Raw genomic sequence first — 16,635 nt, 5'->3', positions numbered from 1 at the left:
ACATAACATACAAAAGATTAGCACTATAATTCATTTTTAGTTTTATCATTTGATTGGACACATATGACAAGGGAGTTAGGTGACAGATAATTAAGATTATATGGTAATGTATGTTGTTATCATGATCAGAGGTTAGCTTGTATCATGATCCCCTCCCGCCAATACAATTAAGATTTTCATTATCTATCACCTCGACCAATCCCATTATTATGAAATTCATCACCACCACCATCATCACCTTCATTATCATCGTCGTCGTCCTCGTCGTCATCATCATCATCATCGTCACTACCATATTGACTTCGTTATCTTCATCGTTATCTACCAACGTAAGATCGTCACTGTCAGCAGAAGAACCACCATCGACACCAATATCCCCACTGACATCGCCATCGATCGTCATCATATTCATCATCCACATCATCAGCTACAGCAGCAGCAGCACAATCAAGTCAGATTCGATCATTTTGCGCCGTACCTCTCCATCCAGTAAATAGGTCAATTGTAATGATACAGTCGCACAGGCGAAACCAACTCTCGACCGAACTCCTTATACATCGTTTAGTTTGGGGTCAGATTTGTTGGTATAATTGTAACAAGATAAAAAAAAATCATAGTATATGAAGACAAACTTCAGTATAATATGTTACAATTTTTATTTTACAGTACGTACAACACAATGACAACGAGTTAAAGCAAATCTTCAAGACCGAAATGGGGTAATACCCTGTCCTCAATTTAGATACTATATAAAAATGGAAATAATATAAGCCCCGTCAAATATTGCCGCTTAACGATGTCGTCTGAGAAACGAATGCAAATGCTTTCTAGACGTTTTAGATTCGTTCTTTGGCTGGTTTACAGATGGATGAGGACTCCGACAGAGTGTGCTCTAGACATAATAAGGGCACAGATTAATCCTCCATCTGACTCCTCCTGACGTAAATAATAGGGAGTTTTCGCATTTACTACGGGAAACTCTACAGCGCATCGATTCCTTTGAAAATGCAATTAAAATCACAATGGAGAGATGACAGGCTTTCGTCGAAACATGGTGAACTGGGAGAGATCATCCGAAGATTTGCACCGGACGAACAATTGCAAATATGTCGTTGTCCAGAGTCAAAAGATTCCGATGCTGTCCCGGTTCACCAACTTTCGACAAAAGCCTCTCAGCTCTCCATTGTGTTTTGACTTGCATTTTCAAAGGAATTGTTGCGTTGTAGAGAGTGTCTCCGTAGTAAATTCGAAAAGTCCGGATTCAGATAGAGATGGAGGTAGACGTTATCTTCAAACGGCGACATTTGATATGGCCGCAATAATTTGAATTTGAGTTTTATAGAAATAGAAAGAGCGTCGAAATGAAATAACAGAATTACTTTGTAATCGTATGGTCCAAGTGTGAGTTTAATAGACTTTGATCCTTATAGTCGCATTGGATGTAATATTAGTTTTTATTGGCAGTGAATCATTCATGATGTTCAGACTGACACATTTAAGCGTGCAGGGAATATATAACATTTTAGTCAATCAATTTTGTGATTCGGTTGTCGTTACCATGGTAACTATTGCAATTATGATTTGATAGCACAGTTGGTCTTCGGGCCAGGAGAGTTAGAGGTAGCAGATAGTTAATTCTCCTTCCCTGCGTAAAATAGTCACCGTATAGTCAAGGGTGATACGTAACATTGGCAACGCAAAATGGCGGCGAGATGAGTAGGGGCTGGGAGCGGGCACTTTGCGGGCGGGGGCTTCCTGCGTATTAAAACTACACTTCACTTAAGATTGTTCATATATAATGCGCATGACTTTGCATAACATAGTCTCAAGCTCTGCAGATGACGATAATAGTACATGATCAATGAATAGATTGTGAGATATTAGGTTCATTTAGAGGGAGTATATTTTGGAAACCATCCGTGACGGTTTTAGTCCATAAAAATTTATTACCAAGTTTTTTTTTGTTTAATTTTGCCGTCTGTTGTGGCATGGCTCAGTACCCAGTTGCCAGCCACTCAATCTTTCACATATAATTGAATACAATGGAGAGTAGCCCTTTGAATAAATTGACGAGTACGTTGAATGATAAAGCCATGCACCTTCCGACACGCATCCCTTACGTATAGACCTTATGCACTGACGTCATGGCGCCACCATCTTAGAGGCCATCTTAGAAGCCATTGCGCGGCATGCACTGGTGAACTGTTGCTCGATCTCTGACAACTCCGTTTACGTGTATTTCTATATCATCTGAGAGAGGGCGCTATGAGATTATGACGTCATATGCACAAGGTTTATCCCATCATCGATAGCACCAATCCAATTCAAAATTTGTCATGGTAAGAAATATCAATTAGAAAAGAACGATAAATTACTATACTTCGATACATGAATGTAACAATTACTCTTCATGACTTAGCGTTAGTCAGGCGTATGATATTGAATAAACATTTTCTGGTATGGTGGTTATGGTTTCAGACTACGTCACAATAAGGAGTTTTCGTTACGGGACGATAACTTGGGAGGACGGTGATGGAGAGTACCTACAATGCAAACAAACTCGAACACTCCCTCTGCGCATGAGCAAACGTGAACCGCACTCCGTCATAAAAGGTTTCCATGACATTATTAGAGAGTTTTCGCTCTGCGACGCACGAACGAATTCAAGAACACAGTAAATATATTGAAAATTGCCGCCACATGACAAAACAACAGATGTGAGGTCCTTGTCGTATATTGGTGAACCGGAGGTGCACTTTCTCGTCTTAAAGGGTTATGAAACCTTTGGAACAAGTAGGCTTGTGTCGAAACAGAAAAATCGAAGAATAAAAACAAAGAAAGTTTGAAAAAATCGGACAAATAATGAGGAGGTTATGAGCATTTGAATATTGCAATCACTAATGCTATGGAGCTCCTCCCATTGGCAATGCGACAAGGATGTGTGATGTCACATGTGAACAACTTTCCCTTTGATGGACTATAAAATACCACCAAAATGTCTCTTTTTGCTTTCTCTAATGTTGATACAAACTCTTTATCCATGATATATTCTTTAAAAATCTGTATTACATGCCCTCCTATAGAAAGAATATATGCTCTACTGATAGATGTGAAAAAAGAGGCAGTTTAAGTGAAATATATACTAAAGTAATTGGGAGAGTTGTTCACAGGTGACATCACACATCTTTGTCACATTGCCAATGTGAGGATCTCCATAGCGTTAATGATCGCAATATTCAAATGCTCATAACTTTCTCATTATTTGTCCGATTTTTCTCAAACTTTCGTTGATCTGTTTCTTTGATTTTTCTGTATACACACAAGCTATCTTGTTCCAAAGATTTCATTCTCCTTTAAGTTTCGGATCTGACGAAAGATTGCCAATATGTCGTTTGTCAAGAGTCCATGGGGCCGTTTCATAAAGCTGTTCTTAAGTTAAGAGCGACTTTAAGAACGACTGGTGAACCCTTATACGCGCTTAACAATTGCCAATTCAATACCATTTACCACAAGAAAGGATCACCAGTCGTTCTTAAAGTCGCTCTTAACTTACGAACAGTTTTATGAAACACCCATCGAACACTGCTGTTTTGATTCACCAAAGTAGTTAAGGGTGAGACCTCATCCTAATTGACCTTTGACCCGGCCATGACCTTTGACCCATGACCTTTGACCGCATGACCTTTGACCGCATGACCTTTGACCCCAACTTCCGGTCACTGTTGACCCCGTGACCCCACCTTCCGGTCAATCATGACCTTTGACCTTTGGGTACGCGGTAAACAGGAAATTGGATAATGGAGCGCGGGAAGCGATTTTAATTGGATAATGACTCCGCGTGGGGACGCCATCTTAATTGGATAATGAAGCGCGGGACGCGATTTTAATTGGATAATGACTCCGCGTGGGGACGCCATCTTAATTGGATAATGAAGCGCGGGACGCGATTTTAATTGGATAATGGAGCGCGGGACGCGATTTTAATTGGAAAATGAAGCGCGGGGACGCCATCTTAATTGGATAATGAAGCGCGGGACGCGATTTTAATTGGATAATGACTCCGCGTGGGGACGCCATCTTAATTGGATAATGGCCAGCCACAACGTCACCATGAATCGGTATTACGACACAGTTACGCAACCACGGCCGTGATGTCATATCCCAGGGAATTACCCTTTACCCGGTATTGCACCACCGTGGCGTCATCACCGCGTATGGGTGACCTTTGGTCGACCTCATAACACGATGCAGCGACGTTGCACGGGCATATGATACGATGCACAAAAAACATTTATACATGCAGTTTCCTATCGAAAAAAGGATCTTTCTCCGCCTTCCAGCGGATATGTCAACCGCCTCGCATGACGTCACCGGCTACGTAAGCACCGTGATGTCATCCCAGGGAATTACCCTTTACCCGGTATTGCACCACCGTGGCGCAATCGTCACGTATAGGATACGATGCACGAAACAGACGTATGATTTCTACACAGTTTCCTATTGAAAAAATTATCTTTCTCCGCCTACCAGCAGGTATGTCAAGTGCCTCGCGGTTCACGAATCGATCGCCCCATGCACGATTATCTGGAATGACCCATGCTGCATGGGTCATTCCAGCGTGGATGAACATATTTTCCTTGAGATTATATGAAAGCATTGATTAATCCGTAAACATCCGTAAGAATCCGTAAACATCCGTAAGAATCCGTAAACATCCGTAAGAATCCGTAAACATCCGTAAGAATCCGTAAAAAATCCGTAAGAATCCGTAAGAATGAGTAAGAATCCGTAAGAATGAGTAAGAATCCGTAAGAATCCGTAAACATCCGTAAGAATCCGTAAACATCCGTAAGAATCCGTAAACATCCGTAAGAATCCGTAAACATCCGTAAGAATCCGTAAACATCCGTAAGAATCCGTAAGAATGAGTAAGAATCCGTAAGAATGAGTAAGAATCCGTAAGAATCCGTAAACATCCGTAAGAATCCGTAAACATCCGTAAGAATCCGTAAACATCCGTAAGAATCCGTAAACATCCGTAAGAATCCGTAAACATCCGTAAGAATCCGTAAACATCCGTAAGAATCCGTAAGAATGAGTAAGAATCCGTAAGAATGAGTAAGAATCCGTAAGAATCCGTAAACATCCGTAAGAATCCGTAAGAATCCGTAAACATCCGTAAGAATCCGTAAACATCCGTAAGAATCCGTAAAAAAATCCGTAAGAATGAGTAAGAATGAGTAAGAATGAGTAAACATCCGTAAGAATGAGTAAGAATGAGTAAGAATCCGTAAGAATGCGTAAAAATCCGTAAGAATCAAAGTACCTTCGCGCGCGTTTCATGATTACGTATAATTACAAGTTTGAACGTTAATTTTCTTCATTTCCCAACAAATAATCATCGAGTCAGCATGAATATATTGGATATGTCCAACCGTTACGCTTGTTCACGATGCGATAAAACTTTTAGTAGGAAATATAACATGCAGAGGCATGAACAAATTGAGCATGATACTGGAGAAGAAACGAGTGAAGATGAAGAATCCGACCCATCCTCTCAAATGCAAAGAGTTGAAGAATCCAACGGTGATTCCGAAACGAGCGTATCAGAAAGCGATGGACACGAATCGTCAATGACAGCAAACATGGAAGAAACTGAAGACAACCTCGCTTATCGAGGATGGTTAGAGCAAGCCATGACGGCCACCAAGGACTTGAGAGACGAAAAATATCAGAAATACATCTCAGAAGGAATGGAAGAAGAAGACGCTAAAGCAAAGGCTCACGTGAAACTAATGTGGGCAGTCAAACGCATCTTTTTCGATCTGTACTCTCAGTTCTTGCAGCAGAACGTGTACCTCGAAGACGCTGACATCAATCGTGAAATCGTGTCCGATCTCACGGAAAGATTAGAGAATGGCATGGAATTCCGGAAAGCCGTACAGAGAGTGTTAGCCAGGCATGGTTCACAATTCGATGGTTTATTCCAGTATCAAGGTGACGATGACGATAATGATGATGGTGGAGAAGAAACGGAGGGTGAAGATGGAACCTACAACTAAAGGCACAAACATCAGCTTGTCGAATAATCCAAGAAAACGCCGTCAACATAAATGCGGGCATAAATGACAGTTTGAACTTCATTGTGTTCATATTTTCTGAATGCCATCCATAGACATGTGTTACAATCCAATAAGTTAAGCGAAGGAAAAGAAAAAACGAGAACTTCACTTTAATATTAACAATGAACAGTTAATTATTTTGTTGTGACAACGTAATTTGAGAACATATCTTACATTATTTTTACCTTTGTATCAAAATCTGCTGTTTATACACTAATTGAACCTATCTACATTGAAATGGAATAGAATAAATGATAGTAATAATAAAGAATCATCCTTGACTGTATAGTGTTTCATGTTATCACCATCTGTACTGCGGATGAATGAAGTTGATTGAAAGGAGTCGTCTACGGGTTTCAATATACATACTTTTGCGGGTCAGAGAGCCGTGCAGGTCATGTGAGTTAAATGAAAAGTATGTACAAAACGGTATGGAAAAGTCAGAGAGTTTTGATGGGGGAAAGTCTGGAATGAGTAGAGCTTGAGATGTCATGATTATAATCACATGTTGGATTACCAATAATTGTTGTAATAAGAGACAGAGAGAGCCGGCTTTCACCTTGAATAGGATATCCCAAGTTCAATGACGGGCGTTGGTCGTGCATGGGGCGATCGATTCGTGAACCGCGAGGCACTTGACATACCTGCTGGTAGGCGGAGAAAGATAATTTTTTCAATAGGAAACTGTGTAGAAATCATACGTCTGTTTCGTGCATCGTATCCTATACGTGACGATTGCGCCACGGTGGTGCAATACCGGGTAAAGGGTAATTCCCTGGGATGACATCACGGTGCTTACGTAGCCGGTGACGTCATGCGAGGCGGTTGACATATCCGCTGGAAGGCGGAGAAAGATCCTTTTTTCGATAGGAAACTGCATGTATAAATGTTTTTTGTGCATCGTATCATATGCCCGTGCAACGTCGCTGCATCGTGTTATGAGGTCGACCAAAGGTCACCCATACGCGGTGATGACGCCACGGTGGTGCAATACCGGGTAAAGGGTAATTCCCTGGGATATGACATCACGGCCGTGGTTGCGTAACTGTGTCGTAATACCGATTCATGGTGACGTTGTGGCTGGCCATTATCCAATTAAGATGGCGTCCCCACGCGGAGTCATTATCCAATTAAAATCGCGTCCCGCGCTTCATTATCCAATTAAGATGGCGTCCCCGCGCTTCATTTTCCAATTAAAATCGCGTCCCGCGCTCCATTATCCAATTAAAATCGCGTCCCGCGCTTCATTATCCAATTAAGATGGCGTCCCCACGCGGAGTCATTATCCAATTAAAATCGCGTCCCGCGCTTCATTATCCAATTAAGATGGCGTCCCCACGCGGAGTCATTATCCAATTAAAATCGCTTCCCGCGCTCCATTATCCAATTTCCTGTTTACCGCGTACCCAAAGGTCAAAGGTCATGATTGACCGGAAGGTGGGGTCACGGGGTCAACAGTGACCGGAAGTTGGGGTCAAAGGTCATGCGGTCAAAGGTCATGGGTCAAAGGTCATGGCCGGGTCAAAGGTCAATTAGGATGAGGTCTCACCCTTAACTACTCACCAATTTTCGACAAAGATTTCTTGGTTGTGCTTTGTCAGGAAGGGCATTTAACAATACATTTTCTAAGTTCTTGAATCAGTCGTACGTCGTGGGGCATAAACTCCCTATTATTTAGAACAAGATGGATCAGTCTTCTGAAAAACCCGAAGCAACGCAACGTGTCCAAACACATACACATATTTTAAATATTGAGGTAATCTGTGGGTGTATTTGACAACCAATACAACAAACATGCATATAAGCGGTAAAAGACATACAACTATAGTCCCATATTCATGACGGTGAATTGTGTTTGTACTGCATATGAATTAGGCTCACAAATTGCCAATGACTGGTCTCTGTAAATACATTAAAGAGCATTTGAAGATTTGTACAACTTAGTTTATATACATCGTAACACCATTACCAATTATCAATTCATCATTGGTAAATATTTTAATTTGCTTCGATTCATAAATAACAAATATAAAACAATATTTTGTAAATATATAATATTCACAACATTCAAATATTAGTGTTAGCTCACGCACGAAAAGAGTCGCCGTCGGACTGAACATGCTAATTAGTTATGGAATTAATGTATTTATCCTTCAAAAACTTGAGAATTCAACCCATTTGGTATCAAACAGTACATTTTAAGAGGATTCCGATAATACATGTCAGTTATTATCCATTGGTGGAGAGATGGGATTCCGGTGTAGCGGCGAATCTTGTCCGCGTCATAATCTGGTCCGTCGGACGGTTTTGACTCGCACGATTTGTCCACTCGATCCGAGCGATAAGAAGAAAGTCTTTCGTGAGCATCCAATCATTGACCCGGAAGTTCTCGTATGGCATCACACTTCCAGGTTTCGGCATTTCCGACGAAAGTACAAATGCCAGTATCGTCTACAGGTCATAATTGGCTCTTAATGATTTTTGATAGCGCTACTGATTTAATATAAGATACCGCTGCCTCCCTTTTACACCATTTTCACGAGAATTTACCGACATGAAAGTGGTTGTATCACTGGATTTAGGACAGTAGAATATTAGAGTTTCGAAATTTCTAAAGAAAAGTGGAAGTGTCCGTTGACCTTTCACATTCAGCGTGATACGAGTGTGATGATGTCTTTCCAACTCTGTGCTTTTGATTTGAATTAATCTATATTAATCACTAAAGTACCACATTCCACGTTTAAAATAATCTTGAGTCCATTCTTATAATTGAACAATCTCCGTTCCTGTGTGTGTGTGGTTCGATCGTATCACAGAATACACCCAGTTTACAAGTCTTGGTACGTGTGTGTAAAATGCAAATTGTCCTTCTACTGCGCAGCCTTTTCCTGCGCTCACAATGCCAACTTGAACCCACCGCTTCTGCCTTCGCTGGATTCCGTCTCGCCCGACGACTGGATGGAATATGTGTCGCATCAGCGGTCCACCGGAGTCACCGAAACAGGTATCAAGCGGTTTCCGGTTATAACCGGCACAGAACATGTTAATGGTAAATTGCGTTTCATCTTCGCCTACGTCACGCAGGCTGTTGACGCATGCTTGACGTGGACGAACGGGAATCTAGTTGAAGAGCAAATGAAAAAACCCAATCATTTATTAAGTTTCACGCCAGAAAAGTTTATACGTAACTGCATAATTTATTGATGATTTTATCTAATCACTTTGTGTTCATTCTTTCATTAAATATTCATTCATTAATAAATTCATTCACACGTTTATCTATTTATTGATTGATTGCAGCTGAAAACCCTTTTTTCCTATTTTTTTTTTGCCAATTCAAGGAATCGTGAAAATTCTTACTTGCCAATGATTTCACAAATTTTTCAATTAACCGTTTACTAAATCTTGATTAATACCAAACGTTTGTAATGCAATGAAAATTCCAAGGCGTTAATTCGAAATGATAACTTATTGCTTAGATAGTTTTTTTTAATTCCTATTTCAAGGAAAATAAATAATTTATTCAAAATCATATCTGTAAAGAGTCTCATTTCTACAATGATATAATCAAGACTAAACAAGTATACATCTTTTATTGTAGCAAATTATAAATACTAAAAAATATACACTTCATCTGTTCGTAATATGTTTCGAAACCTTGTTAAAATACGGTCGCTGAGGTACATGTCTCTCAAAACATTTTCTTACCTGTAATTGTTGAAGAATATCTTCATATATGGTATATTGGCTGCTATTGACTGCTACAGGTTTACTATGGCCCCATCCAATCACCATTCCAAAAGAATTGATAGTTACTAATCGTTCTGCAAAGAAAAGAAAATAGTGTCAGTACAGAGATGTGATGCAATAATTTGAATTAGGCATGATTTATCGTTCTTAGACACTTATGAAACTGGGAATTTAGATGTAATTTCATTCAAGACTTGAGCTTTTATAAAACATCCCCGGTATTGTAAAACGAAGTCGAAATGACAAAGTTATATCAACGGAGCCAGCTAATTCGCTGTCCAAGCGATAGCTACTCTTCATAATTTACAACGTCAGGCTCCAACGGCCATTGGGAGTGAGATAATGATTTTATACCATGTATGATGCATTGTGTGGAATATACAATGTATTGCATAACGTATGTTGCTTCAAAACCATAGAGATGTATATACTCTATGTTTAAAATTCTTTACATCCTGGGTGATTGACAACACTTGCAAAGACGTGATTTACACTGTTAAGATACTCAAACAGTGTGAAGATAATTCCACTCTGTGTGCGCGCCTCCATAGTGTGAGTGTTTTAATACAACGTGTTCATGTTCTGGAATATGTGAATATCTGATTCATACTATTAAAATGTAAAAGAAAATGAAAGAGTGTGAAGATGATTTAACCAAGGACACTTGTACAGTGTGGAGTATCCACAGTGTGTTCACACTGGATAATTTGAAGATATGATTACACATCTGGTTCCACACTGTGAACACACTGTGGAACACAATGTGGGACACTATATTCCTGTAGGGATATCCCTATGAACGCTATCGTTGTTATTGTTTTAAACCGCGGTTACACTAACCTAGGTTTGCATCCGGGCTTGTAATTTCTGGAGGCAGGCATATCGGTCTAACGTATGGACCCAGGACGGCAGGTTGGGATAGGTGAAGGAGGGCGATGTCGTAGTCGAAGTCGATGAAGTCGTGCTCCTTGGGGAGGTAGAGACCGTTGATCGAGAAGACCTGTTCCCTCGGTGTACCCTGGTCTCGGATTCGATCTGTAAGACCTGGATCCCGGATAGAATAAAACGATGACGTAACAATCGATGTTACAGTAATAGATTATAATAATTTGTCAACATAATGGAGATTGGGTGATTATGCTAAAGACCTTCTGCATATGACCTCATAATCTCATAGCGCCCTCCCTCAGAGGATATAGGAATACACGTAAATGAGGTTGTTAGAGATGCACCAGCTGCAGAACAACAACGCATGTAAGGTAAAGGCATCAGCATCTAAGATGGCGACGTGATGACGTCAGTGCATGAGATGAAAACTTCACTCTCAGCGTAGAATTAAAGTCTAACTTCAGAGCTAACCTAGTCCTGATCATAAATAAATCTTTGATCGGATTCATTTGACTTACCTAATTTGACTTGAAGTCTGGTAATATCCTCATCGTACCCGAAGCAATGTCCCGCGGATATGATCCATTCTCTGTTGATGACCGTACCGGCGCAGAAGAAAAACCACTGCAAGGAGAAAGGGACAATAAATCAGATGACACGTTATGATTATCAACATATTTCACAAAATAAATACACGTGCTTCTATAGACGTGATAGATACTTTCCAAAAGTGCTTCTACATTCATGACGTTCTAGTTAAAGTGAGATGTAAAGGCGCTTTATATCTAACGATTTCGGAAAGTCCATGCTACCTCAAACCAATAGATGACGGCAAGTTATAATATCATATTTTGCGAATAGTAATAGCCCATCACTTTATTTACTAAGAATACATTTGCAAAATAGAAACAATAAAAATAACAAACACCCCCCCCCAAAAAAAAAAAAAAAAAAAAAAAAAAAAAAAACACTTGGCTCATGTAGTGGGCGCTGTTCATCTAAAGGTAAGAATGGCACCAATCGCTGTTCACCAGAGCGCCGAAAGTTTTAAGTTTGGTAATCTACAGAAACCTTGGAGTTTGGGAGACCCTACCTCTCCAAGATTTTAAGTACCTTGGAAAAATGTTCCCGTAACCTTGGAATATTGGAAACAAAAAGATAGTATTGGTCATTTAGAAACTTCGACAAACTTCACCAAGACCATTCGTCCTTTATTATATATAATTATTATATTGTAAAAAAAAGTATTCCATCTATTCTCATATGAATAAATAACAAACTCGTTGATATATTCATTAGATGACGGGGTAATCAAACAAATTCCATAGCTCATTTCCTTGTCTCACTTGTTCTCTCTTTTAATTTTGAGTTTTTGTCTTCTGGTCCCTCCTTTATATTAACAATCGTTCACTCTTTCTTTTAACTTTTTTTACTGTCTCCCCAACACCAAACATATTTTCTGCATTATCTGATAACTCCCACTGCCCTGGATAAATCAAACCTCCTTTAACTGTTTGTGGTTGTGACTCGTGGGTCTTATCGTTGCCTATCTGACATAAGCAAGAAGCAAACATTTGTGAAAGGAAATGTATAAATGTTTCCCCCAACAAAGACATAAAAACCGCTGGGTGACTCCTCGGAAAGGGCGCCGAGATTTCCGCCAACAGAGGGGGTGATTTCCTTTCAGGTGACAGGGGCCTGTTTCGGTAATCGTTGTGGAAGGTACTGATGCTGTAAATTACTGATACAGAGTTTCACTCGGTATCAAACAGTACAAAATTATAATTTTTCTTTATATGGTTGAAAGCTTGGTGAACGTTCTTCATCAAAAGATTTTCCTTCTTTCATCTTGACTATTATCTGCATGTCGATGCTAAATGCTAACAATAGCGATCAGTAATCAAAGCTCATTTTTACTTTTAAAACTAGATAATTCTAAACCTTTTTAAACATGTTTATTGTTCATGTAAATAAAGGAGATGATGGAGAAAATAAAGTCGACGATGAGGAAGACGATAATGGGGATGATGATGATAATGATGATGATGGTGACGATGGTGATGATGATGAGGAGGAGAAGGAAGTGGATAATAAAGACGATGATGATTATGATGATGCTGACGATGATGATTATAACTATGATTACGACGATGATGATGATGATGATGATGACGACGACGACGATGATGATGATGATGAAAACGACGGTGATTACGATGATGGTGGTTATAGTGACAACAAATATACTTACTGAGCCATCAGCTCTTTGCCAATAGATAGCTGCTTGCCATGGCCAGGCTGCCTCGTTAGCTTCATAGCCACCAACAACACGACCCCTTAATTTCTGCCCGATGTCGCCCGCCTTGCCGCACTGAGAATAATCTTCACCGGGTACTGCAGTCGAAAAGAGGGGGGGGGGGGTGGATCATTCAAATGTTGATTTTTTTTTTTTACAACAAACAACAAAAAACATCGAACTAAATTGGTTCGATTTAGAGGCACTTTCTTCAATGAAAATTTGCTTGTCGCTGGTAATTGAACAAGACGGGTCTATAAATGAGTATTGGAAAGTTACTCCACAAAGCAGACCTTCATTATGATACCATTCTTTCTTCACTTTTCTTTTCATTCTTCTACAATTCTGAATCTTATCACTTGAAAAATGCCAGGGGTGGTCGCCCATGCCTCCTCCCTAATGACGTCACCCCTGGGTGTAAAACTTACTTCTTGGTAGAAGATCTCGAGGTTCCTCAGTTGTGGTAACAACGGTTGTAGGGATGGTGGTAGGACGTGGTGAGGTAGGTGGTGGGTCTGTTTTAGGGTGGTCACAAGTTGGTATGTTGCCAGCCCAGTCACCATACCAGCAGGTAATCTGTGTGGGGAAGAGTGGTAGATATATAGATATTCGGGATTACTGAAGCGAACTGATGAATAAGGTTGATACTAAAAGACAGTGATTGTGGTAGTGGTAGTGGTGGTTTTGGCGATGGTGCTGACTGCGAACCATAACCAGCTGCAGCATCGTCACCGCCATCACTAGACGCGGATTCAGGGGAGGGACACAAGAGGCACGAGCCCCCCCCCCCTCCGATCCACTTTTAACAAGATATTCTACCCGGGGCTGTGCAATGTAACCGCCCCCACACACAAACACATCACTTCTGACCAATTTTGAAAATTGAGGTGACAAAATATTGGAGTCATGAACTTTTTTTTTTTTTGGGGGGGGGGGCTCTTAAAAAAATTAGGTACCCCTACCCTATTCTAAAACCCTGGATCCACCACGAATGATAATGGTGAAGGTGATTTAAGAAGACATATCGTGGCGAAATGAAATAGAGATACTTGGTTAAGAAATTTAAATCTTTACTACCCCCACTGTATAACTATTTTTTTTTTCATTTCGTTTAAATGGAAACTTCAGTGACCACCGGATGCAATTTCTTATTATATTTGCAGTCATAAATGACAAAGAAAGTGCATTTATTTTGATATATATTCCGAAATAAATCGTTTATCTATAAAGAGAACAGCCGATGAATATCATATTCGCCCTGAAGCGATGGCAAGAAACAAAACCATAAATTGTCTGCACCGTATGTCATGTGTATGACACCTGTGCCCGGTCATCAGAATATACTATTCCCCAGCATCATCGACTGACGTCGGGCAAAACATCTTGCACTTGACACATTTATGACCTTCGACCTTTAACCTACAATGTCAAGGGTCGCACGAGGGAGAATATTCTTAGGTCTCCACAAGACTGGTTTTGAGAATGTCAATGTTTTGGAGCTGCGGTGCCAAACAAAGATTCGCAATTTTGATCACGTTTATATAAATAAGATGTATAGAGAAATAGATAGAACATGTAGAAAGGGTGGGATATAGGCCTAACTGATTGAACCTACTTTACTTTTCACAATAGGGTTAAAAGATATTTAGGGGAGGGGTGCACAGTAGAGTTTTCTGGTATTGGTTAGTTCAACAGTAAGACAGTAGTCATAGAATTGAATCAGAACTTCTACACCAGTATCCACAATATTCAATATTCATGATATTGTGTTATATCTGCAATTTGCTGAAGTAACTGGAATTACGATGTCATCACTAGGTCTATATTAACTAATATTAACTAATAATCCATTGAATAGTAGGCCTAAAATGTAGGATAGTTTATTATATCCAATACCAACCTGAGGGGGACCCTGTAGTATATATGCTGATGAACATTCTAATGTAAGATTTTGACTGTGAGGTGTGATGGCTCCTAATGGTGCGTTGACTATCCGGAGTCCTCGGGTTAACGGTGGCAATGTACAGTGTTCTGAAAGAGACAAATGAAGAGAGAGAAAATTCATTTGACAAAATTATAAACGGTACACTTGATATTTCAATGGTTAGATGAGGATCGAACAACTAACATAGAATAGGCCAACAAGAACTGTAGCCGAGTGCTGTATAATAGTTGATATCCAACATCAGTGACTGTCTGTTGCTTGAGACTCAAAATGTGTTACATTAATCAATCATTTTGATTCTACTTTTAATTTACTTTTACTAATTACATAAAAATGGGTTACCAACTAATTCAGCCTTAATTATGAAATAAAGTCGTTCATCCAATGCAGGGTCAGGAAAGTTGTCAGTATGGACGAGTTTTCATTATCCGGCAGTTACCATAGTAACGGGCATTATCATGTGCTTCTCAGCCAATCAAAACCAAGAAAAGTTTTCAGATTTAACAACTTGTCAGACAACAGATGAAACGTTCTACAGACATCACGAGACATGTTAAATATACTGATGATAACGGGGCACTCTCACGCGATATAAAGCCATTTTTTAAGATCGTGAAATATTTACATTATAATCTAATAAATGATTAATAAAATTTGAATAATATTACAAACGAATGTCTGATCATATGGTATCCTCACTTGGTATACATCGAGGTTCCTCGGGCTCCCAGCGGCCACTCATACACGTGATGGGGGAGGGCGTGGCCCGCTCGGCGAACGGTAGACATTCAAAGTCGACCTGGAACCCGTTGGAGACGTGGCCTTCTGTGACGTCAGTAGATGAGAGCTGACCGGCCCAGATGTAAGGTATAGGACAATAATCCTCTAAAATTGGGAAAGAAAAATATGAGAATGAATTCATTTGATTTTAATGGGATAGAATTTAAAACAATCCTGAAAATAGAATTGATGTCTAATGTAATTCATACTGGATAAAATGCGTAATAACTGCATTATATATGATGGGGATATAGATTACATTGGTTTGATCAAGATAATTTGTATAACCATTTCGTAAATTAAAGCCGTTCAAACTAAATTCACACTGGAGAAAATAATGCAATAACGGGCAGTATCAGTTCAGGGAGTGTTTCATGAAGCTGTTTGTAAAGTACGCATGATTGTATCAACAACTGGAACATGCCCTTGTTCCTTAATTAGATTATCAGCCAGTTCAAATCATATTTAAGCACGATCAGCTAAAATTGAAATAAGATCATTACAGATCTTAAATTTAATCCCTCCCGGATTCCAGTGTTTTGCTACATGCTGTACTCGCCGCCATTTCAAAACATGGCATCTGCGTAAGTGTCGTATAACGTTGGTGTCAATGGGCAGCTGGTGCCGCCTGCAGCGCGTACGTTTGTCCGACAGCGCCCTCTTAAGGACGTTCCACAGTTAAAGTGAAATCCATGTCATTTTCACCAAACTTTGCACATATATACTTTAGAACCTTAATATTCGAAATATGCAAAAATTAACATAGGTCAATGTGCTTGATTTTTTGCTATAGAGCTTCAAAGTTCACCCAAATTGATGTTCTTAAGAATTGCGCATTCAAAAGAATTTGGCAT

The 16,635-nt window shown here is 39.8% G+C and overlaps 1 protein-coding gene across 1 annotated transcript in view; it reads right to left on the bottom strand.

The window, feature by feature from the left end:
- Nucleotides 1-7,873: 7,873 nt before the first annotated feature.
- The window catches only part of LOC129277401 (coagulation factor X-like), a 100,594-nt gene continuing 91,832 nt past the window's right edge, over nucleotides 7,874-16,635 (bottom strand). The window contains exons 5-12 of the mRNA XM_064110269.1: nucleotides 15,701-15,886; nucleotides 14,957-15,087; nucleotides 13,485-13,632; nucleotides 13,012-13,154; nucleotides 11,279-11,384; nucleotides 10,713-10,916; nucleotides 9,831-9,946; nucleotides 7,874-9,242 (exon numbers count right to left, since the gene is read on the bottom strand). Of these exons, the coding sequence (XP_063966339.1) occupies nucleotides 8,886-9,242; nucleotides 9,831-9,946; nucleotides 10,713-10,916; nucleotides 11,279-11,384; nucleotides 13,012-13,154; nucleotides 13,485-13,632; nucleotides 14,957-15,087; nucleotides 15,701-15,886 (1,391 nt within the window). The 3' untranslated portion in view covers nucleotides 7,874-8,885. The remainder of the gene's footprint in view (nucleotides 9,243-9,830; nucleotides 9,947-10,712; nucleotides 10,917-11,278; nucleotides 11,385-13,011; nucleotides 13,155-13,484; nucleotides 13,633-14,956; nucleotides 15,088-15,700; nucleotides 15,887-16,635) is intronic.

The sequence above is a fragment of the Lytechinus pictus genome, chromosome 15, assembly GCF_037042905.1.
Source record: "Lytechinus pictus isolate F3 Inbred chromosome 15, Lp3.0, whole genome shotgun sequence".
Lineage (NCBI taxonomy): Eukaryota > Metazoa > Echinodermata > Echinoidea > Temnopleuroida > Toxopneustidae > Lytechinus > Lytechinus pictus.
The sequence above is the reverse complement of the archived record's forward strand: the minus strand, read 5'-3'. Positions and strand labels throughout refer to the sequence as shown.